This window comes from Athene noctua, chromosome 1, assembly GCF_965140245.1.
Source record: "Athene noctua chromosome 1, bAthNoc1.hap1.1, whole genome shotgun sequence".
Taxonomy (NCBI): domain Eukaryota; kingdom Metazoa; phylum Chordata; class Aves; order Strigiformes; family Strigidae; genus Athene; species Athene noctua.
The window spans coordinates 255,233,606-255,259,198 of NC_134037.1; the positions used below are offsets into that span (position 1 = coordinate 255,233,606).

Below are 25,593 nucleotides of genomic sequence, written 5' to 3' on the forward strand. Positions count from 1 at the left end.
ACAAAAAAGCTAGATACCGGTCAGAAGCTGAGCACCTCCCTCGCCCCCCCGCCCCAGCAGCTGCACCGCTCCCAGCCCGGGGCGACCCCAGGCCGCCATCGGGCCCGGCCCTTCCGCGGGCCTGCCGCGCTCGGCCGGGCTGGGCCGGCCCCTCAGCACCCCCGCGCCCAGCCGCCGGCGCGGCGCGGCAGAGCCCTGGGGCAACCACCTCCTTCTGCTCCAGCTGAAGGGCTCGCCAGGGCTACCCCAGCCCGGCGCCAGCCCTGCCGCGGGCGGCGCGGCCGCAGAACCGCCCGGGGACACCAACCCCGGCTCTGCCCGGCGCCATCACCCCCTCCGCCCCTCTGCGCATGCGCGCCGCCACACGCTCGCTTCCCACCGCCTCGCCGTGCGCATGCGCAGCGCGGCGTCCTGCCGCCCGGCGCCTTCCTCCTCCTCCTCCTGCTGTCTCTCCAGCAACAGCTCCGGCGCTGGCGCCTGCGCTCCCCGTCCCCCGAAGCTTCGTGAAGATTCCGGCCGGCTCTTTCCGCTGAGGGAGCTGCCCCCCCCTTCCCTCAACCGGCTTCCGGCTGCCGCTTCCCGCTCCACCGGACTCCGCTCTCCCGGCCGGTGGGGCAGGAGGCGCCGCTGCCCGCTCCGCCGCCATGTCGTTGCTCTGCTACAACCGGGGCTGCGGCCAGCGCTTCGACCCCGAAACCAACACGGAGGGTGAGAGCGGCGGGGAAAGCGCGGCGGAGAGGGCAGGGGGGCGCGGGGTGCCCCCCTCATGGCGCCCCCCAGCAGCTCTCGGGTTGGGGGGGTGTGAGGAAAGGCCTCTCGGAGGGGTGCGAGGGGTCTGAGGGGCGCCCGCCACGCTCTGTGCCCTCCCCGGTTGCTGGAGCCGCGGCGCGGAGCTGTCACACGGGCCTGCGGGGCCGCTCAGCGCTGAGGGCAGGGAAAGCCCTGGCCCGCGGCGGTGTGTGTGCGGCCCTCCCGCCTCCGCCTGTCCGCCCTGCGCCGTGCCGGCCCGGGCTCGCTTCTCCCCGGGAGAGTCGTGTTTCACGGGGCGCTTTCTGCCGCTGTAGGGCGGGCGGCGGCCCGGCGTGGTGGAGCGAAGCTGCGGGTTCGCGGCAGCTGGACAGCGAAACCTGCGCCGCCTGGAAGTTGTCCCTTTAATGCGGGAGCGAGGGGCTGGCGGTGAGCCTGGCTCTTAAAGTCTTTTAGAAATAACAAAACCGTTCGCAGAAGCATGAGGGAAAAGAGTCAATAGGAAGCAGTTCTGGACATTACTGTCCTATGTTCTAAAAGTAGAAACTGCAGGCCTTAAGCAACAGATGTTTTTCTTTTGAGGGCCTCTGTGGGTGTTGCATACACAGCAGTTATCAGCCGCTTTTTTAAAAAAATTGTATTATGTAGACTTGCAGCAGGTAATTAAATGTATCTTATGATACATGTATGTCTGCTTTGCCAAGTTCTGTAAGCTTTTACAGTACTTCCCCTATGTATACTGGGAATCCAATGCCTGGTGAAACTCTTTAAAGTGCTATCGTTTAGGGATTCATAATTCCACGGAGGCTGCAGAAGGGTGATCTGAGTCTTCAGTAGGCTTGCCTTCAGCTGGTTTGTAAAGTAACTCCGTTGGCTGAATTTCTAGAATGGCCTCTTTGCATTAGCTTAACTTTTAGTGACCCACAAGATTAGAAGTAGGCCAACGTGTTCTAGCATGTGCATATTCTGTGATTAAGAACCATGGCATAAGTGTGTTTATTTTTCTGAGCTAAGTATTTCCAAAGAGAGGGGCAGCATTTTGCGGAAGGCTCGCTGATGTTAGTACCAGCAAAGGCAGGGACACTTGTGGAATGTTTCCATTTAGTGATCTCTTCCACCAGCATCCCCTGCACCACTTTGCCCAAAAGACGAAGCAGATAGGGGGGTTTATACTAAAAACTTACTGGGGCTTCATGACCTGAACTCGTCATTAAAATAACAGTTCTGTACCATGTGCTCCTATGTTTATGATCAAGTTGTAGTAGACTCGATCCTGGTTGGCATGGCCCTGTGCTGTGTGGTGCTCGGATTGGGGAAAACCATTTATTGAAATGAAGTTTGTTTCGGTAAGTGATTGCAACACTTACTGGAATTACTGTGTCCTAGACTAAGCAGTTCTGAAGGTAAACAGAGTTATTCACAGACCACTTCAGAAAACCAAGTTTCCTATTTTCTGTGGAAGTAGAGTGATTGTAACTTTCAGCATCTCTAAACTCCACCAAGGTCAATGGGATGATTACTGCTTTGGCATCTAAATCCACATTTAGCAGTGTACAGCTGTCAAGTTCAAACATTTGGTTGTGTTTCAGAATTGTGTTTGGATTTACCTCTAAAATATTGTGGGGATTAAAGCTAGTACATGTATTAAACACCAAGCTGCCTATCCCTTTAACAAGTTTTGCATTGACATAATCTAATAGTTAAGCTTAGAATAAATATGTTATTAGGAATTTTTTGTAAATAAAAATTGGTAGAAAGTAAGGACTTCTGCCCCCAAAGTGGTTTTGGATCTTTCAGGTTTTTTGTCTACATTCAGCCTGCAGTATATTCCCACAGTGGTGATTGATGTAAGAGGCCATTAATCTTCTCTTCAGAATCTGATGGCTGAAATAATATATGCATGTATTTTCTGTAGAAACCCTCATTGTTTCCAAAAAATGAGCAAGTGGCAACTGGCTGACATGAAGGACTGTATGCCTCTTAAAGAGAGGCAGAAAAAACAGCCTGAGAGAAAGCATTAAAGGTATGTCTACACAGTTGTGACTGAGTGCACAGTTATTAATTCATCCGTGGCATGCCTGCCAAGGTAGAAATTTTACATGCATTTTAGATATGTTAACTACTAGTTAATTCATACTGTTAAAGCCGTGTACAGCATCTGACACAGAAGGTAGAACTGAACTTCGAAAGTTAGTAGATTTTTAATTATTTTTTTTTTTAACCTATAAATGACCATGGTAACATTTCTAATCCGTTTCAAGGCCAGGTCAAATTTTGTCACTGAAACAGTGGTATGAGGTAATAAGTGCACACTTTGGCATAGGTTTGAAAGCCGTGCTGCTTAATGACAGTTGAAAAGATGGTGTGCAAAACCAGACTGAGATTGTATATGTAATGTGTTTGCCTTGATTTTTTCACAGTAAGGCAACGGGGTTTTTTTGATTTAGGCTATAATTTGGATCTTTCTTAATGCAATTTAATTTGGTCCAGTGCCAGAACAGAAGCACGTACTCTTTTGTGTTTGTGTATACCCTTTTTCCTTAGATCAAACTTAATGATGTTGCACCCACAGGATAAATGTGGTCACAGAGCTGTTGAAAACTTCCTTTATGTGTTTCTGAGGTGGCCTGAGAGGCATGTAGTTGTGAGAAATGATAGTTTAGATTTTTGGAGTCTGTCTGCCCAGAGTGTTTTCTTTGACCTTATTTGGTCCCCACAGTTCAAACTCTGTTCCTGTGAAGTGCACCCCCTGATCCCCTGTCTTCCCCACAGCTTTCTGTTTCTCAGACTGAACCTTTCTTTTCTCTGTGGACTATTCATAAGCTCTTACCATACCATGTTTGTCCTGTTTTCTATGTTTTTTTTCAACATGGTGAGAAATTCAGTGGAATTAGCATTCTAGCTTCAGCAACCACTTTGAAGGCATCAGCTTCCTCAAGGTGCTGAATGAAGTTCATCAGATTTAATGACCTTCTATTGCTTTGAGGCTGTAAAGCATAGTTTGAGAGGTATTGGAGTGTTTCCATGGGATAGCAGGTTGGTTTGCAAGTTGTATGTAGACAGGTACCTCATTTTATCCTCAAGAATTCAACAGGATTTCATTGTAAATACCTCTAAGTTTTTGTGAGCTGTACCATTTTCTACTTTGGCATTTAACAAAAAGACTAATTTTAAAGTGCTTCAATGAATAAGCAAGGATGTAGCTGTAAGGTAACAGCAGACAGCAGTGTGTGCATTGTGCGAGTGGGATTGGTTTGGATATGAAATCAACATTTAAAAAAAAACCCTGAAAATTTCTGATACTTGCATTTCCAAAAATTATCTGACTCTGAGAGAAAATAGCCTGCATTGAAAAACCTTAAGTTTTTTTCTGGTTAAGGAAAATTATTAACAGCAGTAGAGAGGTAACTTGATTTTTTTTTTTCAGGAAAAATGTAGAATATCAACCAAAGTCTAGAATCTGAACTCAGAAAAATCAGAAATAGAACATGCTTTTAACTGCTCAGATGACTGTCAGTGTATCCTAAATTCTCGTTTTTCCCCACCTAGTCTGAAATGGGATACTTTTATGGATGTAAACTTTACTCAGAGTTGTTGGACTCAGTATGAGTGAAAATGAGTCCATGTTTTACTGTCCTGTAGTACGCAGAATTGTCACACTGCTTAGGGGTGAGCCCCACTGCCTCTGCTTGAGGCATTGCAGAGCTGCATGTCTCAGCATCTTCCTTTGTGGAACATGAATGACCTTCATGAGATAGCTGCAAAGTGGGCTGTCATTTGCTCCGTGATGCACCTCCTGCAGAGATGGCTTCAGGGAGCAAGGAAAAAGGACTGGCCTTGGCCAGATGGACTAATAGACACATGTCAGTGTCTGACTTGTGAGCTGGAGGATAGCCACCCCTGAGTTAATTGATCATAAGATGGGTTTGTCTCTAAAAATTTAGTACTGATTAACAGCACCTCATTTAAACCAATACGCTTGTGAGTGATTAGAAATACTCATTTAAGTCTTGTGATTCAGAAATAATCTATGCTACAAACAGCTTACTCTTACTACTGTGATGCTTCTGATGACATTCTTTCATACTCCTGGAAAAGAATAACTTCTACTTTTATTTGATTTAGCAGTTAAATCCTTGGCACTTTATACAAAATAACCACATTTTTAAAAATTTTCCGTAAAGTTTACCAGCATTAGCTTTTCATCCTGAAGTTGAAGGAATTGGTAGAAGTTCATGGATAAGTTTGTAAGTCCTGCTGGAGGACTCATGTCCCAAAATATGTGCCTTATGTCTGTATTAGTGCCTTAGACTTAGGCACTGAATATAAAATTAAATAAAATGATACTAAGCAAGGTTTCTTTAAAATCTACATATTTATAAAAAATGAAGACAACGAAATCTGTGGGGTTTTTATGCCTATTTAATATCTGTAGGCAGATAACTAATTAAATTATCACTTTTCTCTTTTGCTTCCTATTATGTGTGTTCTGATATTTTTCACTCTGTTTTATGGAGGCTTATTGTAAAAATTGTTACTGTTTGTGTCACAATTTTAGCTGTTTCTAACATAACGAAGATTTTGCTTTAAAGGCTAAAAGATAGCTAGTGTGTCCCATTGGTTTTAGAGTCAGGTCATTAAAATGTTATCCATGCAGTATATGTCAAAGGGAAGTTATATAATGAGAACAATTGTATTGCACTTAACATACATATTTTTTCAAGTCAAAAAGGAACAGTTGCTACATAAAAAGCTTTAATGCTGATAATCTATGAATATAAACAGTTCTGTTAATGAAAGTTGTGGTTCACTGTAATGTTTGTACAAAACCTATTAATAATTAATAGTATCGACATGTCTGAATTGTGTCTGTGGAAGATTAGCCTTTGCGTTCAAGTCCTTAAGTGAGCAAGCATAGTACAAACATTGAAAAAGAACAGCTAATTACCATGGATAAAAATATTGGATTCATGTTAGGAGAATTTTTAAACAGAGTACTTCTATCTAGAAAACATTGATCAGGTGCAAATAGATGTATCTGATGCTGTAAATGGGTATTTTATGTCTGTCAGATGGCCATAGAGCCACCTGCTTTCTTCTGCTGAATCACCAGTAAGGACTGATTATTGATGAAGGCAAGGGACAGTCCATACAAAGTTTGCTTGCTCCATAAGGAAGTAGAAGTTTGCCTTAGATGCCTGCTTTCTGGTTTATGTTGTATAATACAGAAGAAAAAATGTTGATTATTTAGGTTTAATATATGGACTCAGAAAACTTGTTCTGTGGAGTCTGTATTTTCCTTCATAATTATGTGCACCTGGGGAAGTGGAACAGCTCATGGCATACATGAATTGCAGGCCTGAAATTTTTGCTGGGTTTGTGAACAGATGAATAAGAATTTTTCGTATGCCTGAATATTAATAATAGTAATTTTCTTCTAGATTCATGTACATATCATCCAGGTGTGCCAGTCTTTCATGATGCTCTCAAAGTAAGTATGCAACTATCCTTTCAACTCTTATCTCTTTTCCATATATGTAAAACAGTATGCTTGTTTTCCTTTTTAGTTCCAAGTCTTTTAGTGTTGTAGAAACTGATGTTTAACCTATCATGTTTGAGCAAACCCATGAAATCAGAAAAGTGCATTTAACTCAAAGCTGAAGAAAAAACTAAAAACTGTATACTCATATGGTCTAAATGCCATGCAAGTCTGTATGACACATGTTTCCTATTGATGGACATTAGGTGTCTCAAGAGTTTAATTGGGTCCTCTGTATAGGTGTTTGGAGGCATTGAGAGGTGTCATACTCTTTCAGTTAATTAGCCTGTTTGGAATTCAAACCAGCTGCTCCTGGTTTTATGTGGGTAGAGCACTGATGTGTATGTGACATTTGCCTACTGTAAAAAATAATTGTGTTCTGTTAATAGGACAAATGCAAATGTTGGTTAAGTAGGGACTGGCCACCCATGCCTCTGATGCAGCTGTCCAGGATTCTTGGGCTACATCTTCAGTAGTGAATTGAATATACTTGTGACTGGTTTCCAGGGCTTAGCCCAACTGTATATTTGTTATATTGTTATATTTGTTATATTAGACTGTTTTCCTGCTACAGGATCTACTGGATGAATCTGAAGTGCCTACAGGGAATTATTTGAGACACAGCTGCCAAAACAATACTGGAAATCATTCTAACAGTTTAATTGTCTCTTGTCAGAAATCTGGTGTCTAAAAATGGAGTCTGGCTCTGATCACTGTTTTAATACAGATGCAGCCTATGTGACCTTTCTTAGGACACCAAGCTCTGGGGCAAGCATTTTCTCTTGGCGTTTAGGAACTGCTTCCACTGGCAGTGCATCTCATCCCTGACCCATAATCTGGTGTCTTTTGGGCTCATGGAAGCTTGTGTGCATGTGTCAGGTAGCATGTTTTCTGTGAGTGATTGCTGGTGTTGCAGTACATAACTCCAGAACTGGCCATCATGTACCACTGGCAAATTGGGACAGATGCTGTTAGATCAAATACGATACAGTTACTTAGACTACGACAATTTGTTGTGTACAAAATTATAGTTGTACTCATAACACAGTACATAAAACTGCAACCTAATTGTACAGTTACCTTAAAAATTTGTGTTTGCTCCCTCTTCCTCTTACATACACACAGTTTTTAAAACAAGTGCTACTTCCCCCCCCATTTCCTTATCCTATCTCTTGCCCTAATTAAAAATTTATCATAATATTGTATGAGCATTTTTCTTCCTGCTATGAATTCTAGATACTCTAAGTGGGCAGAGTGAATCTTTTTTTCTCCTTGACTGTGGAAATAGTTAATATTTTGAGGATATTTTAGAACCACCTACCTAAACCCTCACTGTTTAAGCTCTCAAAGCAGTGGTGCATTTATTAGTCAAACTGTTGCCTTTATTAAGGTTCTCTGAGTTCTGATACATTATTCACAGTGGCAAGATAATTTCCCCTCAAACTGGATTTCTGGTTTATATAATGAAAAGTGCTCTTGATGGATGTGGTTGGCGATTCAATGCAGATATCCAGCTTTATGGTTGGAAATAATCAGTTGAAAGACTTGACTAGTGCTCAAGGAAAGAAAAAATCCTCATCATTTTAGGAAGGGGACCTGTAAATTCTGCCACAGGTGAGCGTGGTCTCAGGTATCATATTTGTTTGGTTTGCTTACGTGTTACATGATGAAATAAAGTAACATTTCTGTGTTCTGTTGTACAGAGTTGGCATCTAACTTGTCATGGAAATATTGTCTAACGTTTGCCGAACTTTAAGATTAAGACAGCATGAGTGAGCTAGAAATGGCAGCTGTAAAAGGTTTCTCTGGCTTTTAAAAATGCAGATGATGATGATGATATTTTCCAAAGAAGGGAAGAAAATAATCCCTAATCATTATGTGCCGCATCTTGTAAAGGAACGTAATTAGGCTTTCACTTTTTATAAGGTGTTGCCAAGTAAGGTAGTCATGCTTGGTTTTTTATTCCAAAATGTTTATAGGGTTGGTCGTGTTGTAAGAGAAGAACAACAGACTTTTCTGACTTCTTAAGCATTGTGGTATGTACTCATGATTATTTACCATTTTTATACTTACCAAAGGGCAGTGATAAATATTAAATGGTACATGTGCTTACATGTTTAAAATTTGCTTATTTGTGTTAAAACGATCTTAAATCAGTCTTAATATCTATTAAATGTTAAAAATGTCTTAAATAGCATGCGCTATTTTTCTTGATATAAAGTTGAACTTGGGTCTCATTTTCAAGCTTTAATTGTTATAATTAGTTCTATCAAAGCCTATTTAGACACTTGTTAACAATGAAGGAGGGTCAATATTTTTTTTCTTTGATTATGGAAAATGTGCATTTTTCTTTAACTTCTGTCCAGATGAAGATATTTTCCACTTTACTTGTAGGATTTCCTTTGTAGTCAGTGTGGGCTAAAGGAGAAGATGGGGCTGAAGAAATAAGAAAACTTTTTACAGTTTTTGATAATATTTAATTGTGCACACAAACTATGCTGCATATGCGTAAATGTATACTTTTCACAACAGGGCTGTACAAAGGGTCTCCATAACAGTGAGAAACCTCCTGAGCCTGTTAAACCAGAAGTCAAAACTACCTCTGAACGAAAGGAGCTAGCTGAACTGAAACCCAAATTTCAAGAACACATCATTCAGGCACCAAAACCATTGGAAACAATTAAAAGGCCAAGGTACAGTATATGAAACTAAATTTTTCCAAATTTGTGGTCAGTCAGCCAAGTTAAAGCTCATTTGGTTGTTCAGTGTTACACATTTCATATCGTGTAAAAATTCTCAGATTAACTTTTAAAAGAGCTTGTGATTGGTAGCAGTGATGGTGTGATCTTCAGCTTCAAAATGAGATAAAAGAGCTCTGGTTAGGACAAGGTAGTACTGGACCTCTCAGCATTTAACTTCACTGGAAACAAACATTGCAGTCTGTAGCCTCGTAGCTTAGAATGACGCTAGCTGTTGTGTTTAGTGTTTTAAACAGTCATAAAATGTAATTTTAGGGTGCTTGTATGTAGATTCCTTAATCCCTCTGATTTATTTCTATTGTAGAGTATTTAGGATTTCCTGTTGAAAGCCAAGACTTGATTCTAAATTTCTAGTCTGTTTTTCCATCAACAGTAAGAATTGGCATTTCCAAATCTAGTTTGTTTGTTTACTGTTATAAGGGAGGTTGGAAAGGAAGAGCCTTATAGCAAGATTAAAAGTTACTACTTTGTTGTCTTTTGTAAATTATTTTTCACGAAGCTGACATGAATACATGGACATTTTTTTAGCCCAGATGAGCCAATGACAAATTTGCAGCTGAAAGTGTCAGCTTCCTTGAAGCAAGCACTAGATAAACTGAAACTGTCATCAGAAAACGAAGAGAAAAAAGGTAAGGTTATAGGGAGGTTAAGTAGGTATGTGGTGCTAATTGTCACACAATTAAATAAAATGCTGTTCTTTGTTGTTTCTGAAGTGATTGTTTCATGTAATTATGTTCTTGTTCTTAATCATCTGGGAAGTATCATCTTTCCAGTCCAGGCAATAATAATCAAAGTTGAAATATGAACCACGTGGAGACTTGGGTCTTACTAGCAGTATGTTGCAATTAAAATAATTTGAATGGCCTGTTTTGTAAGATTTTCTGGTTAGAATGGGCATGATAGGAACATCCATTTCCGAATATATGACTGAAAGAGTTCCTAAGAAATGAACTCTGCTCCTATGTTACTGCAAACACTGTGTCTTATAAAGCCTTTCGTTAACTGGTGAAATTCCTCTGAATACTAGTTGGTTCCCCCTTGTCTGTTTTTCCTTTTTTTTATTTCCCACAGTTTATTTGGAATTTTTTTCCAGAACTACATTGCTCCTTAAAGAACACTTTTTATGGCTATTTTATACTCTTCTGTTCTCGTGCCAAAACTGTCATTTAGCTCTTCTTTCTACTTGGTATCCAAATTCTTTCCTTGTGTGTATCTATAGACAGCAGTTGGAGCTTTTATGTTCTTAGATTTACAAAACCAAACAAGATGTTGTAATAATCGTCTTCATCAATTTTTTTCTGCCACACCTAAAACAGTGTAAAGGTATAGACCCTAGAATCTGATGCATGGATCATACAGCTTTTGGACTGTTTGCATAATTTCTGTTTCTTTGTACCATTCTGGCAGACCTCAATGCCAGGCAGAAAATTTTTCTGATCTACTCCTTAGCTTGTTTTAATTCTTAATAAAAGCAAAATATTTAGTACATTATACAATTCAGTTGCTATTTTCTATATGATTCCGTTTACAGAGGAAGACAGTGATGAAATCAAGATTGGGACAGCATGTAAGAATGCAGGCTGTTCAAAAGTAAGTGGTTCAGTTCCACTCTTAAACTCAGCTGCTAAACTTTTAAGTGTGCCCTTTTGTTTTCCTTTCTTGTGTGTTTTTCTCTTTGCTACAAATTGTGCCATTTCCAAATCAAAGTCCATCAGGCTTAACGAATACACATTTGGTAACACACTTTAAGTATGGACAAATGTGGGCTGTTTTGTACTGTGCATGCAGTAAGTCTTAAGATTATTTTTTTAAGCCTGTACAGAACTTCTGATTAGCAAGTTTGCAAAACCAATGATACTGACGTGTTTTAACTCAAAAATATGAATTATAATGTTGGTGAGAGGTGGCTTACTGATGATGCTTGAGTTGCTCTTGATAATCTGTGTATAGGTCAGAAGCATCTGCAGATATTATCAGTTAATGCTCCCTGCCAGAAGAATCCGCAACAAAAATCTTGTAACATTTCTAGCACCAAAATTAGTCTTTATAATACATAGTAATTTAAACTGAAAGCTTTTTTTACTGACATTTTTGTGTTGTACAGAATGGGACAGTAGAATTTAAATGGGTATTTCACTGGACATCTGACAGATTTTGCATGAAACTCTGGTGACAGGAGAGCTTACAGCAGTCTCTTGTTTGTGTTAGGAAGAACTGATACTCAATGACAGAGTTGTATATTGTTCAATTTACTTCCTTTTGAGAATCTGTGTTTTACGAATGATAAATCTAATTTATTTTCCAGTTAAGTACTTGCTTCCTCTGAATATTCAGAGTATTTTTAAGGATAGATATCGCTGAGGATCTAAAGTGTCCTTTATGAGCATAGATGATGTCACCATTGATGTATGCCATTGAACTAATACGAAGTATAGCTTGTTAGGAGTGCCAGGGAACCTTCTGGGAATGAAGGTTGAATGGTTACTTTGAAAAGCTAGGGCAAGCCATTAGATCTAGATTATTTACTCAGAAGCTTTGTAGGACTTTCTTCAATGTTTGTGTTGTGGGTTGTGTTTTGGTTTGGTTTCTTCCTTTGGTCCGTATCCTGTAACAGTAAATACACTTTAAATGCTTTGTTTTACTAGACCTACGAAGGACCACACAGCACAGAAGATATATGCATATACCATTCTGGTGTACCTATATTCCATGAAGGGTTAGTATACAGTTAACTTTAATTTTTTTTAATTCATCTATTATGCGTTCATGCTTTCTTCATAGATGTTGCATTGTTTTCATTCTGTATTTCTTCATCAGTCAAAAATGGCAATGCTTGAAGAGAGAATACTAAAATAACAGTAATATTGCAAAAAAATCTCAACTATTCACAGTAAATAGTGTCCTAAATATTGTTTGTTAATTACTTTGTGAACTTTCAAGGATGAAGTACTGGAGCTGTTGTAAAAGGAAAACATCTGACTTCAATACGTTTTTAGCTCAAGAAGGCTGCACAACAGGAACACACGTGTGGACTAAAAAGGATGCGGTATGTAGCATTAACTTTGCATTCTGTACCTGGTCATTTTGAATACTGAAATGTAGTTAGTAGCTTGATTGGGTTACTACTCTAGTTGAGCTGTTAGAGGTCACTACCTCTGAAATAATATGGAGGATATTATGCACAGCATGACAACAGAGAAATGGAGTTTGAAGTAATCTGTGGTAGAAGTGTACTTGTAATGGAGTACTGACTTTCTTTTTAGTGATATGTATGTAGTAAAAGAGGTTTTGGCAAATTCGGAAAAAAAAAAATTAGCCTTTTCTGCTTTGCTAGTTAAGAAAGTCTGTAATATTCCATATAGAATATACTCTCTGTATATATTACTTTAAGATTATTGAAAGTCTTTCCACTCCCACAGACCATGAAGAGAGCAGCCATACATGTTCTGTAGTAAAATAACTGTACTGACAGTTTAATTCAGAGTAGTTGAGTTGTTGTTTAGGTAGTGATGACAGGGCAGATAAAGTCGATGAGGTTCCATGGGTGGGGGTGCAGGGATGGAAGGGTTATTTTCTGTCTAATTTGGATTCTGTTTACACATCTGAATCTAATTGAGTGTTTTGGTTTGGCTATCGGTATAACAAATACAGAGAGAGCATATGTTTAGTTTGTAGGTATTTCATTGCAATGTTGGGAACAAACTACAGAATGACAGAATATTACCATTTAAGATTTAGAAAGATTCTTAGAGAACCTTACAGAATGTAATAATGGAACTGAACGCTTCAAAAATATTAGTGGTCACGTGTTGGGTGCAAATGAACACGAAACTCTTGTTATGAATACGTTGTCTGTTGCTGAGGCAAAATGGGTTTGATGCTGCAAACATCAGTAATATTTAACAGAAGAAAATAAAGATATGTTACAGAAAGTGTAGTTCTATTACCTCGTTCTATAATAGCTTCACAAGTCCTTTACTTGCTTTAAGTCATGGAATTTCTGCTTGCTTTGAGGATTTATGTTTGTGTTCAAGAATTATTTTCAAATACAGAAAAGAGGTATTAGAAAAAAATAGCTGAAGTTGTAAGACTAAAGCAGTAGAGTATTCTTGTAAAGAATTTACTCACATGTTAAGAAACTATGTGTACATCAGATGTGTGTATATTGAGATAAGAGGCTTCTAGCTAACTGAGGGGTTTTGACTTTACTTTTTTGCTGTTAATTTGGGGGGTTTTCCACCATTTATTTTTTCCTGCATCAGAGAACAGAGGGTAATATTCAGTCATTTTTTGCAGTAATATGAAAGTTTCTTGGTGTTATGGCTTTCTTTTTCTTTGTCCAGTTTCTTTCTACAACCTACTGGATAACCATAGCCATGGAAGGGAAGTTAATTCAACTTTATTTTTTTGGGTGGTTGGGGGTTTTTTTAGGGTTTTTCAGTGTGGTCTTTTTCCCTATCACAATGTCCTGGTTTCCTACTGCAGTTTCTGTCATAACCATTGCTTTTCCTACTTAAAATGTTTGTCAGGGGCCAGTAGCTGAAATATTTATAGTAGAGATGTAAGGGGAGTCTTGCAGTCTCTTGTGAACATGAAATATAGTTCTTCATTAACTGTGCTTATTGCCAATTAAAATAGTCCTGGGATTTTATCCTGATTAATCTTGTAAAAATACTTCTGAATGCAATTTTAAGTCTTTTTTTCTGTACGTTTTTCCTCATATAGGGTAAGAAAGTAGTTCCATGCAGGCATGATTGGCACCAGACTGGAGGAGAAGTAACTATTTCTGTGTATGCTAAAAACTCTGTTCCTGATCTGAGCTATGTAGAAGCAAATAGCACAATGGTGAGTATCTACCTTAAGATGTAATTTTTTATTTTTTAAATTCTTACAACAGCATGAAGTTAGGAAAATCTGGCTTTACTTTATTTAAAACTCAGAGGTAGCCTAAGAATCTTTTTTGAGTGTCAGCTTTTTCTTGGCATTTGTGTTTGTTCAAGTATGTATAGCTTCTTTTTTTTCCCTTCTGTTTGGACATCTGTGCTTTAATGTGGTTTTTTTTTTAAAAGCTGCAATATAATATTATTTTTTTAAAAATCTTTAATTTGACTTCTGCAGTTAAAATCCAAATGTGATGGATTTGCATCACCATATGTGTAAATAATTATAGGTCATAATTTATTTTTATTTGGCTTAATGTAATTTAATATCATTCTTCATGGCATGCAGTTTCACAGCTACTAATATTAAACAAGTGTTAAAATACATCTGATTTCTTAGTCATGCATTTGGAGAAAACGATACAGCTTCCAGGAGATAGATAGATATATATATATATATATCTATATATATCTATGTGGCCACTACTGACTAGGATTTTGTATCAGAATTTATTAAAATGGATTTTCATTTCTCTGACTGAGGGACAATTTATCACTTTGCTCTTGTAGGATCTGAGTTCTAATGTGATATATTTACTTAAACATACTTGAGTCGTCAAATGTATTATTAGCCTGACAAAATTTTCTGTTTTTCCTGTTAAGTTAAATATCCATATTGTATTTGAAGGAGAAAAGGAATTTCATCGCAGTGTGAAATTATGGGGAGTAAGTATAATTATTTTTAAAAAGTACCCACAAAACAAACAAAATACAAACCCTCAGTTTCCTCCCTTTCAAAACAGTTTGGTTTTCCTTGTTACTTTGCTTATTGAAAGAAATTCAGTTGCATGTCATTTAGTAACTGCATTTAAATCTGAATCTAATGCCTCAAGTGATCAGGTATGACATCATAGTTGACACTGCTTTGAGCAGGTCACCTCCTGAGGTCCTTTCTGGTCCCAACACCATGATAGTGGTGTTGCAGAAAACCCTTGACACCATGTAGCTCTGTGCTTATGTGTATGTTAGACCAATGCATATATTATATATGCATAGGCATATGTTCATAGCTTGGGAATAGGGGAGACCCAACTTCTAGATAACAGAGGAAACTCCATCTACCTGAACATCTACTGAAATTTAGCAATAAGGTACTCTTCCTAACTTAATACCCAAACATCTGGTAGTCTTTTTTCTTAAATAGAAGTGTGAAATATGCTTTCTGTTCTAGGTAATCGATGTAAAGAGGAGTTACGTGAACATGACGGCTACAAAGATTGAGCTTACTATGAGAAAAGCAGAGCCCCTATTATGGGCAAGTCTTGAATTACCGGTATCCAACACACAACAGAAAAAAGAGAATTCAGATCAATAATGATTCCAAGAGACAAGTTATTTCCCCTTATGAAGTGGTGACTTGCTACTGTAATCAAATATTCAACTTTTATATAGATTCTTTTTTTAATGCTAGATCCTGTGTTCCATTCTACAAAGAAATTTGACGCACAGTAAATGGGGGTGTAAACCTGAAGAGTAATAGCTATTTCTGCTCTTGTTCCCATGAGTATATTTATTCTAGTTGGAGAGCCTCCATGGGGATTTAGAGTAAAAGAGCTATTGCCCTGTGCTTACAACCTTACCTGTCATGCGTTGACTATCCAAATAGATGTGTTCTCAGTCTGCTGTGTGTGTTAATTTTTCAAGTGTTTGGTTTAGACTGGATCTACTGGGTAGCACATGTTAAATTCAGCACTGTTCATTTATGAAGTATACAGTAATACAGATACAAAAATCTGAGTTTATGAAGTGATTTAGCGTGCAGTGTACAGCATAAGCAAAACACTGTAATTGGAAGTCAAGACCTTATTTTTGTTTTCAGTTGTCCACCAGTAAAGATTGGTGGCTGAAAACAGGATGGTTTTAAAGGTGAGACTTTTATCCAACTCATGATGTTGCTTTCTCTTTCTGCTTGAAATAGTTTCCTAATTTGGGATTGCAGCTAAAAAACAAGCCAATGTTTTCATATATGTCATGCAAAATAAACATGATTATTTATTGTGCCGAAACTTACATATGTAAACAAGTAGTCCTGTGGATTGTGAGATGTGTGGATACTCATCTGCCCACCTTGGCAGACCTAGAATAACACCAAGAGAAACACAGAACATAGTAAAGGCATTTTGAACTTAAATGTGGATTGCTAAGAATCTTACTGTTTTCCAACAGGTATTATTTGACTTGAGCTCAGAGTTCTGTTTCCAGCAGTACTTGAAATCCTACTTCATGCCTAAAGTAATAGGAAATACATTACCAAAGAAACCATCCCCAAACACCAGGAAAGTAATACCAGTGCTGTATATATGAAATTTGGTTTGGTGGTGCTTTACTTTTTCTTAATTACTTGGAGGGAATGTGGTTGTTTACTCACTTGGACTCCTATAGAAGTTCCAGCTCCAAGTTCTGCCTAAAAGATTCTATTAACCTTTAATAATGCCTCCTATTATTTTTTTCTTTTTAAGGAAATTTGAAATGTCAGGTGCTATGAAGTGATAGGGACAAGCTTGCAAAAATGTATGCCTGCAAATGGTCCTCTAAAAATTTAACAGATGTTCCCTGATGTGTTCTGAACCAAGAAGTGGAGCAGTTATTAGTATAATACTAAGAACAGTCATTTCAGTGATGGAAAGTTCTAGATAGCTGTAGCTACTAGCATGCCATCTGTATTCTTGTATGCAGAACTCTGAACTTGGACAGCAAAATGAGCAGTGTTTAAATGCCAGGATAAAGTTCTTATTTAACAAGCAAATTCAAACGTGTGCCTATCCATATGGATATATCAATACCCTAAATATCTTATGTTTTCTACATTTTTTAAACATATTTTCAATTTATTTGCATCTTCACGTACAGTAGGTTTACATAATGTAAAATCCATTTTAAAAAAATAGAAGCAAAAGGCAATTTATTAGGAAAACAGAATTTCTGTTTTTAAGCAGGTTATATTCTTCCTTACTTTACTAAAGGCTAAATGGAGAGAAATGTCGGTGGATGGACCTTCTGCTGTTAATGCTGCAGGCTTTGGGACCCCATAACTATGTGGTTTAGAATCACAGAATTAGAGAATCATTGTTACACTCTTTTTAAAATTATGTTCTTCTGATAGCTGAGTCAACTTGGCCGTAAGCAGAAGAAACACCCTGTAAACATGGTCCTCAGCTTTGCTTTTGCTTTTCATCCATTCCTCCTACTCTTTTCCCGTTATTCAAACTTTCAGCACAAAATTAAAAGATTTTCAGGAGTTCCATAATGACTTTCCCCATCAGTGGCAATAAAACCACTTGTAAAATTCACCCATTTAAAAAAGTAAGCAAAAAACCCAACAAACCAGCTTTGATCAGGCAAGAAGGTATAGATTTTACAAGTAGTAGCCTAGTTTTATGTGGCCTGTGATGTTTTTCGAAGTAGAAGGATAAACTTTCAGATGGTATAGACTGCCATAAGCCTCTTGTTTAACTGCATTAATTCTTAGCAGCTTTTTATAACCATATGTCTGCATCCATTATCAAGCTGCAAAAACTGTATCACATACTGAATTTGAGCGTTCTGAACAGTTGCTAAGAACAGGCTTCAGCACACCAATGTTTGATCCTGGTATTTCATGAAATGGCATCTTGACATGGGTAGTGGTAGCTGACGCTTCAGTGGAATATTGGTTATGCTGTAGCTTTTATTAGTAAGTGTGGAGAGATGGTGAAACCAGCTGTAGTGTACCAAACAGTGACAATGCATTCTCAACAGCTACATTTGAAAACTAAGCTAAGTGATTTTTGATCACATAGGCTTTCACCTGTCTAATAATAGTGAAACTAAATTGCAAACAAGTATGTACTGGAATACTTGCTGTTAAATTTACCCTTTTTTATGTTTTAACAAGTGCTGTATTTAACAAGTTGGTTAACTTGATACAATCTAGGTATATTTTTAGAATTAATGAGTCTTTAAAAGCTGTAGTGTGTTTCAATGTGGGTTTACATGTTACACATGTAGACAGCACATTACATGTCTCAACTGACTGGCCAGGTGCATATAAAACTTCCTTCATTATCCCTTTTCAATATGAAAAGATGCATGGCTATACAAGTTTGTGACAGAAATCTTAATCTTTTCCCTAATGTATATGCCCATTTTCCTACCAAGTGTTGTATATTATATCTGTAACAACATTTCTTGGAGGAGTTGAAATTTATTTTTGATGTTAATATACTGTTAAGCACTGGGCTCTTCAGCAGCTCTGTCTTGTGTTTTACATGGCACTGATGTAACTTGACAAAAAAATCTTCTATTGGATTATCTTCTGGAACATGTACATTATCAAGTCACCATTTCAAGTAGTTTAGGGATTAGTTTTAATAGGACTTTTGCCTTGGAAAAAAAAAAAATCTACTTATTCTATGTAATGATGCATTTTTTGCTTGCATTCTTTAAACATGGCATGAGTATTGGTTAAATACTGTACCTGTTAGTCATTGGTCCTTCCAATTGCTACTAAAATTTCTTTTATCTCCGTTCAGGAACGAGATCCTTTTTAAAAGTAATGAGTTATGTGTCTGGAACACTGTTTTAAGGTGGTAATGATTTTGCCATTATAAGAGTTTTGAATTATAGTTGAAGGGGGAAGATGTCTTTTTGCATGGTTGTTTGATTCTGCACATTCATAAAACTTATACGCAGAAATTAATCTCATGTCTTCATGTTCTAATTTTTTTCTAAATGTATTCAATAAAATTCTTATTACATGCTGGTTGCATTTGGGATTTTTTTGACTTCTTTTGTTATGCGAGAGAACTTCCCTTTGGATCTGCAACACACTTGTTGACATAAAATGTAACTAGGCATCTTCCACCGGTCAGTCTATATATGAGGGAAACTGTGTGGCAAAGAGGGTTTTCCCCACCCCTTGGTTTCTTTCTTTGCCTGTTACTTTCTAACACAGCAGCCCAGTCAAGATACATAAGTTTTGCAGCAATTTGAGTAAGCCTGGCTGCTCAGATGGGGCCCTGTCTCATTCACAGAAATTGTTCAGTCCAAGAATTTTGGGCTGTCACAAACATAATGGAATGGAAATAATTCCAAATACAATGTTGGGCTGTTTCTAAGAATGCTGAACATAAGAGCTGCTCCTTTTTTACTGGTTTCTTGGAAAAAGGAAGAAGATACTTATCAAAACCTCTGGCATTCCCACAATGAAGATAAAGAATATTCACTTCTTGGGGCCTGAAATTTTCCCTGGTAATAGAAGCTCTGTGTTTTCTCAAGGTTTGATTAGGTGTTTTAACCTAAGATAATTAAGATACTGTCACAAACATTATAAACCAATCCAGTTACTGTGTCAAATAATTGTTAGTGAAGTAAATTCAGTTTCTCTGAGTTTGTCTGCAAAATGAAGGGTGGGTGTTGGGGAGATGGACTGTGCCCTTTGCCCATCCTTTACGACTTCTCTGCAGGCTGCACAGATTTCAACCTGTGTTTATAAAGTCAGCACTTTTCTGTTCAACTTCTGTACATTTTGTTTTCCTGACACAATGCTGGCACGAACAGGAATGAAGACCTATTGTATGTGACCGTATGTGACCACTGTCTATGCATTTGTAGTCAGTCTGTGAGCCTAGAAGGAAAGGGACTGTAGGAGCAGGTACCTGTGATCTGGAGGTATGTGAGATGCATCAGTGTGTTTTTCTTTAGCTTAACTGATCAACTTGTATGGTGACTGATTCAGGCTAACCAGAAAGCATGCAGGACTTTTGCAGCCAGTGTGCTTCTGTGTGGGAAGGAACCATCCTCTTGAATAAAATATTTTTGTTACCTACTGGAAACAAGTATTTGAAAATACTCAGCAAGGGCCGAGTCCTGAAGTTATGCTCTGAATCCTATATAAATACCTAGTCCTCAGGCAGGTTATCATTTATCAGACTGCAGATGGCAAGGATGATCTAATATTTGCAAAACCAAAGTCCAATCAATCTGAATTATGTGAACTGGGATGGTTTGAAAATGTAGAAAGAAAAGCTAGGTCTGTCTCGTCCATTTCTGAGATTTGCCAGGACTAGATACTACGTATGTATATGGCTCTATATAAGAAGCTGTCCTTAACGATTGTTCTTTCAGAAACTTGGGATCTTCCCCAGGTCGCCCCTGCGTGCCAGTCTCTGCTGACAGCTTGATAAATACAGTGTTGCTGTGGCTGGTAGCAGAGCACATGCTTTGTTCCAGCTCTGCAGGGCCTCGGGACTTGCCAAGCTTACATTGTCTGAACTCTTTGCCTGTCCAGAGCTTTGTTTTAGCTTGTTTGGCTGTTACAAGTTTTCACATGACCAGGTGGCTATTGCCTTATTTGTTTTACATTTGTTTCTCCTTTTATAGTTGTATAATCATATTTTTAATATAGATACTAGTACCAAGCAATTTTTCTGTGTAGAACAATGGATTTATGATTCTAGCATCACATTGCAGAGGATTACAAGCCTGGTACAAGCAGAGGCCTTGAAAACTGGGGCATGGGATGTGGTGTAGAGGGCCGTGGGCATGAGATCGTTAGAGAAGGGGCACAGAATGATACTGGTGATGCCAGGAAGATTAACAGCTCATAATAATTTTAACTGCTTTATTATTGAAAGGTTTGTCTGTAATAGTATTATTTGGTTGTTTTTTTTTTTCTGTAACTAATAGCGACTAAACATTCTTTGATCACACAGTTAAGATTTCAAGTATACTAACAATGAACTTGTCTTTACTTACAAAGTGCGTCTCTTTCTGCCTGTAATAAGCCAGGCAGGATGTTTGTTTTACTCCTCTGCCATTGCAATGGGCAACACGACATAAGTTCCCACACTTTTGCAAGGCTAATTCTGTCTGAGTTGTGGGCTGAAGATGATGTTTTAGAGCAGGCAGGAGGTGCCAGGGCATGCGGGCTCAAGTGGAAAAATGGCAACGTGGCTTAGGAGATGTAGAGAGCTGAGGAAGCAAAAACTGCTTCAGGAGGGGTATGCTGGTTCCGGGAATATGTGAAGGCTCAAGTGATCTCAGCGGGACCTGAATCAATGCTCAATGTTTGCAGCTGACCATGTTCCCCTGGCCTGATGTCCTACTGCTTATGGTTACATAAGGGTGTGTTGTCACAACAGTCACTGTATCCAGCAACTGTGGCTCGAGTTTCCTTCTGAAAATACAGCCAAGTTTGGAGGTAGAGTGGATGGCAGTATCAGGAATGAGTCAGCAGCTTGCTGTCAGCAAGCTAGCAAAGCACATCTGGGGAAGGTGCCATGTAAACATAGCAAGTCTATTCTTATCTGATACCCTTCTGTGAAATGCTTTTCTCATCATCTCTCTTGTTCTTTCCCTTTATGGAAGGTTGTAATGTGTTTGCAGTTTGCTTGAACCAGGTCCAGCTCCTCCTGCATGACGTTTCTTACAAACCAGAACTCCTTCTCCTCCTCCATTCTTTGAGCTCCCCAAGCTCATCCAGAAAATGGATGTGCCTTACAGGTTGAGTTAAAAATAGCTTCTAGATTTTCTTGGATGTAAGAAAATGTTTAAAAGTGTAGGATCCATCTGCACAAACGCTGTACTGACACTGACCAGAGCTGCCTTGACTTCACAGACTATAACTGGCACAAGCAAATACAGAAGCAATCCATAGGACAGCTCCTAAACCATTTAGACTTTCTAAGTTCCTCCTGCTGATGCTGATTAACAGAAGTAACTGCTGATTGTGAGTTAGAGCTCAACTTCCATACATCATAGGACTTGCAGCTAAATTACAGGATTAAACAGTAGCCACTCTTGCTTGGTTGGAGCTGCTTTTAGTCACAGTGGTGTAATGGAAACAGTCTTTTGTGTTAAAAAAAGGCTGCTCACTAAATTCACCTCCTGCTGGTTTCTCTAGGGACAATTTCTGTGTAGCAGGTGTTGCTCAGTGAGGAACATAGCACTTTGGTTTGGCTTGGAAGAGAACAGCAGAAGCAAGATGTCTGTATTTCATTTAATTAGTGTTGTCTTTGCTTTGCCATAGGGAAGTCCATGACATTCACCATCATTCAAGTCTCTTAATGGCACTCTTAACTGTATGCTAAAAATCCCATGAATGGAAATAGAGGAATTTAGAGTAAGAGAGAAAAAATGGGCCATTTATATCCTGTTCCTACCAGCTGCAGAGAGGAGGTTCCCACTTGCTTTTGATGCTGTATCTCCTGGAGATTTCAGCTCTGCCTCCTTGAGGGTTTCTACAGCATTGCCTGGCAGGTGCGGGAAGTCCTCAGTGAATTTCAGACTCAGTCAGGGTCTTCCAGAATCTCATCTTGCTGCTGTTTTCCTTAGGAATAATGTGGGGTCATTGCAGTAGGTCTCTGCAGATACTGCACAGCACCTCTTACCCTCTGAATGACACCACCACGGGATAAACTCTTTCTGCTCTCAAGCAATTTTGTTTTGTAAAAAGATCTGTGATTGACATACTTAATCATTATCTTGGTTTAAAGAGGAGAACTAGCAACCGTTTAAAGATACATTTTATTAATTTTCATGGGTTTCAATCAAGTGCACATGAACAGAGGACCACCAGCAGCACTTAAAGAGCTGTCTATTCAGTGGAAAGCACAATGAGAGAGTGCAAAGTACCATCTTTCCCAATAATCTCTCCATGACAAATGCATAAAGCAAGGAATGAAGCAGGTATGTTTTAATCCCTTCACATTATGTTTTAATTTCCAAGTGCTTTAGGGCCTTCTGAATGAAAGGTTGCATCTGGCTCATGAGGCATGAGCACTCCTTGCATGGGTCTGATCCTTTTTAACCCATTTTGCTTCTCACAAGCTCCTGTAGCAGTGTGCTTCACCAGATAATCACATGGAGTGTGAGTAATCCCTTGGTTTTAAACCTGCTGCCTGGTATTTTATTAGGCCGCATGGACAGGAACAGCAATAGTTCCTCCACACAAGCAAAGGGTTCCAGGTCACTGAGGGCTGCTGGCCAGGTGTTCAGGTCCTCTTCTGTTGTGAAATACTATGCAGTTAGTAGAGTTCACATTCTTTTGGCCCTTATGAACACGCAGAGATTATTTTCTAGGTTATCTGTAGAAGGACAGAATAATAGAAACCGCGTCTGTGGAAAAGTCAGCGTACAGCATCTGTACTGATTGTGATCACCTGCTTAATGGGCTGACTGACTGCTTTAGGACCTTGCTCTTGCAATGTCATTCCCTTAATAGATACACTGAGTTACGGTGTGTTTTATTTTTATCACTGTTGTAAAAGAATGCAATTTTTTATCAGGTGAGGCAATTTAAAAGTTTGACCTGGACTTGACAATTGCTTTGGCTGAACGAAAAAACCAGACAAACCCAAATGTCCTGTTCTAACACCTGAACTGTATAATTACTGAGAATTATGAAACTTCTGTAGCTGGTGTACTTGTATGTCCGTCATCAAGATACTGGGATAGGGAAATTTTCATTTCATTGCTCCGCAGAGGCAGTCCCTTGATACATGAGTCAGCTTTGGGAAGGGTTGCTAAATTACAGGGTGTTGAGAGAAGCACTGGCATCACTTAATGTCAAATCTTAATTGTCAAAAATTTTGGATCAGCCTGAGTTTTTATTAAGCTTAAGTTCTGCAGAGCTTTTTTTAGGTGTTTCTATTTATTGACTGATTGAAAAACACAGCAGAATAACTATTTTAAGTTACTACCATTTTTGGTGCAGATGAATGAGTAACTGGATTGTATTTATTACGTACTCAGTGCAGAATGGAGCACGTAGCTTATCTCCACTTTCCAGCCATCACTAAATTGACCAAGTGTTCCAACTTCCTTTCCAAAGGCAAACCAAAGGTATTTCAACCATAAGAGAGCCTGAAATAAACTTCCTGGCACCGTCCCTTTGGAACTGATTTTCTAAAGAGACAATTGGCAAACCACATATCCAAGAGATATTTGGTTCATCACAGTTTGATTTTGCCAAATTATTTTGCAGCCCCTGTCTAAGCTGAAGGGTCTGTTTCTCCCAGCTACATGATTCACAGATTGCTTCAGCCATATTGAGTGAATGAACTGGGAAAATTGAATTGGGGAAGGACAGAGTAGGCAGTCCGATGCTATCCATTTGTAAGGAGAACCTGAAAAATCCCCCCACATTTTAAAATTATGGGCAGGCAGAGCTACACAAATACAGCAGCCTTTGGGCTGGGAGACAGCAGTAGTTGCTTGGTTGCCCATCTATAGGGAATGAGATACTACTGATTAAAGCAGGGGAGGCAATCCTGGCTCTCAGTAACTGATCCTTTCAGTGCCAAAAATATGGGACTTTATGAAAATCAATTAGTATAAGCCATTTTTAAGTGGTTTGGTTTCCTTATTTATAAGGGTTTGGGTATCACTCTCCCTCAGTAGAACTTTATAGAGAGGAACAGATATGGATTTAAGCTATTTTGTATACTCCTCAGGATGTAGTGGGTCATGATGAATTGTACATTCATACAGAATTATCAATTAAATTGAGAAAAGGTGCAAAGCAATTGATGCCAGCTGTGCATTCAGCCTGATTTGAGCTGTAATTTATTCTTACAGCTTCGAACTACACATAGAAGCAAGAAGATATAATATGTTCTTTTGCAGCAGCAGGGTAATGACACAGAACTTCAAAGGCTAACTACCACTGAAAAAATATGTTTACTGGTAAAACATTTGTTCACTGGTTTATACTGTTAAAGAGCTTTCTGTAAATGAAGGAGGAAGCACACTTTGTCAGATACTTCATTTTTATGTGGAAATTCCTTGTTTGCCTTATCCTCTGATGATCCTGCAGCAGCAGCTGCTGACGGATGCAAAGCTGGCTGCTCTTCACAAGGAAGAGACACTAGTGGCTTTTTTTCTGTTATCCAGATACCCTAACCCTTCCTTGGGGGCACATTCAGTTACTGCCCATTGCAGTTAACACAGAGCTGTGGTGGAGCAGGAGTAGTGGGTGATTTAGGAAAAGGGAAGGAAAACCAGTGCAGTTATGTACCAGTCACCGTTCACAAGGTATCTCATCCTTCAGCACCACCTTAAGCTACAGATGTGGAGATGAACAACTTAGTAACTGTGAGTGGCCCCAGTCAGGTAGAAGGAAAGTGAACAACAAAAATGTAGTTCTTGTTCTGGTGTCCTCAGCATTGTTTACTCATTTCTTGTGCTTGCTGACAAGGTCAGTTAAGCACTACTTTTTCCAACAGAAGAAGTAAAGCATGAACTGTGGAAGTGTAATTTTCTCCTCATGTGCCTAAGGCTTGATTTGTGAAAAGCAATTTAACAGTAAATTCTGAGCACAACATCCATAGGTACACAGTCCTTCATCTTTCAGAAAGGCTTATTGGAAGTGCTGCCAATGAAAGCCTCTCTTCTTGGTGGTATATACCCCCAAAACAATTTCCCAAAAGACTGAGCTATGGTAATTTCTGGTTCCCTTTACTGAAATCAAGGCATCTGAGATGAGAACAACTCCTGTAGCCTAGTAATTGTCCTGCTCCTCTAATTCTATCTTTTTTAGTAGCACATCTGTTCTATTCTCCATAAAACAAAAAGGATTTTATTCCCACAACCTGGTAAAATTTATAGTTGTGAGAAAAACTGTAGTATA

At 39.0% G+C, this 25,593-nt stretch overlaps 1 protein-coding gene across 3 annotated transcripts; it reads left to right on the forward strand.

Moving 5' to 3' along the window:
* Window positions 1-393: 393 nt before the first annotated feature.
* Window positions 394-18,732, forward strand: CHORDC1 (cysteine and histidine rich domain containing 1). 3 transcript variants are annotated; one of them, XM_074917451.1, is made up of 11 exons: window positions 395-708; window positions 6,189-6,238; window positions 8,266-8,322; window positions 8,819-8,979; window positions 9,574-9,679; window positions 10,579-10,635; window positions 11,691-11,761; window positions 11,986-12,091; window positions 13,771-13,890; window positions 14,589-14,651; window positions 15,157-18,732. In XM_074917451.1, exons 1-11 carry the CDS (start codon window positions 645-647, stop codon window positions 15,298-15,300), a joined length of 999 nt encoding a protein of 332 aa, XP_074773552.1. In that variant the 5' UTR covers window positions 395-644; the 3' UTR covers window positions 15,301-18,732. The 3 variants fall into 3 exon arrangements, with proteins under 3 accessions (XP_074773563.1, XP_074773552.1, XP_074773545.1); XM_074917444.1 differs by having other exon boundaries at window positions 396-708; window positions 9,574-9,674; window positions 10,577-10,635; XM_074917462.1 differs by lacking the exon at window positions 8,266-8,322 and having other exon boundaries at window positions 394-708.
* Window positions 18,733-25,593: the final 6,861 nt, after the last annotated feature.

Excerpts from the sequence above, each read along its gene's own strand:
- CHORDC1 (XM_074917451.1), top strand. The coding sequence starts at position 645 with ATGTCGTTGCTCTGCTACAACCGGGGCTGCGGCCAGCGCTTCGACCCC. Across the intron at positions 8,323-8,818 it reads CTGACTTCTTAAGCATTGTG|GGCTGTACAAAGGGTCTCCA; the intron begins GTATGTACTCAT and ends TTTTCACAACAG. Across the intron at positions 9,680-10,578 it reads ACGAAGAGAAAAAAGGTAAG|GAAGACAGTGATGAAATCAA; the intron begins GTTATAGGGAGG and ends CCGTTTACAGAG.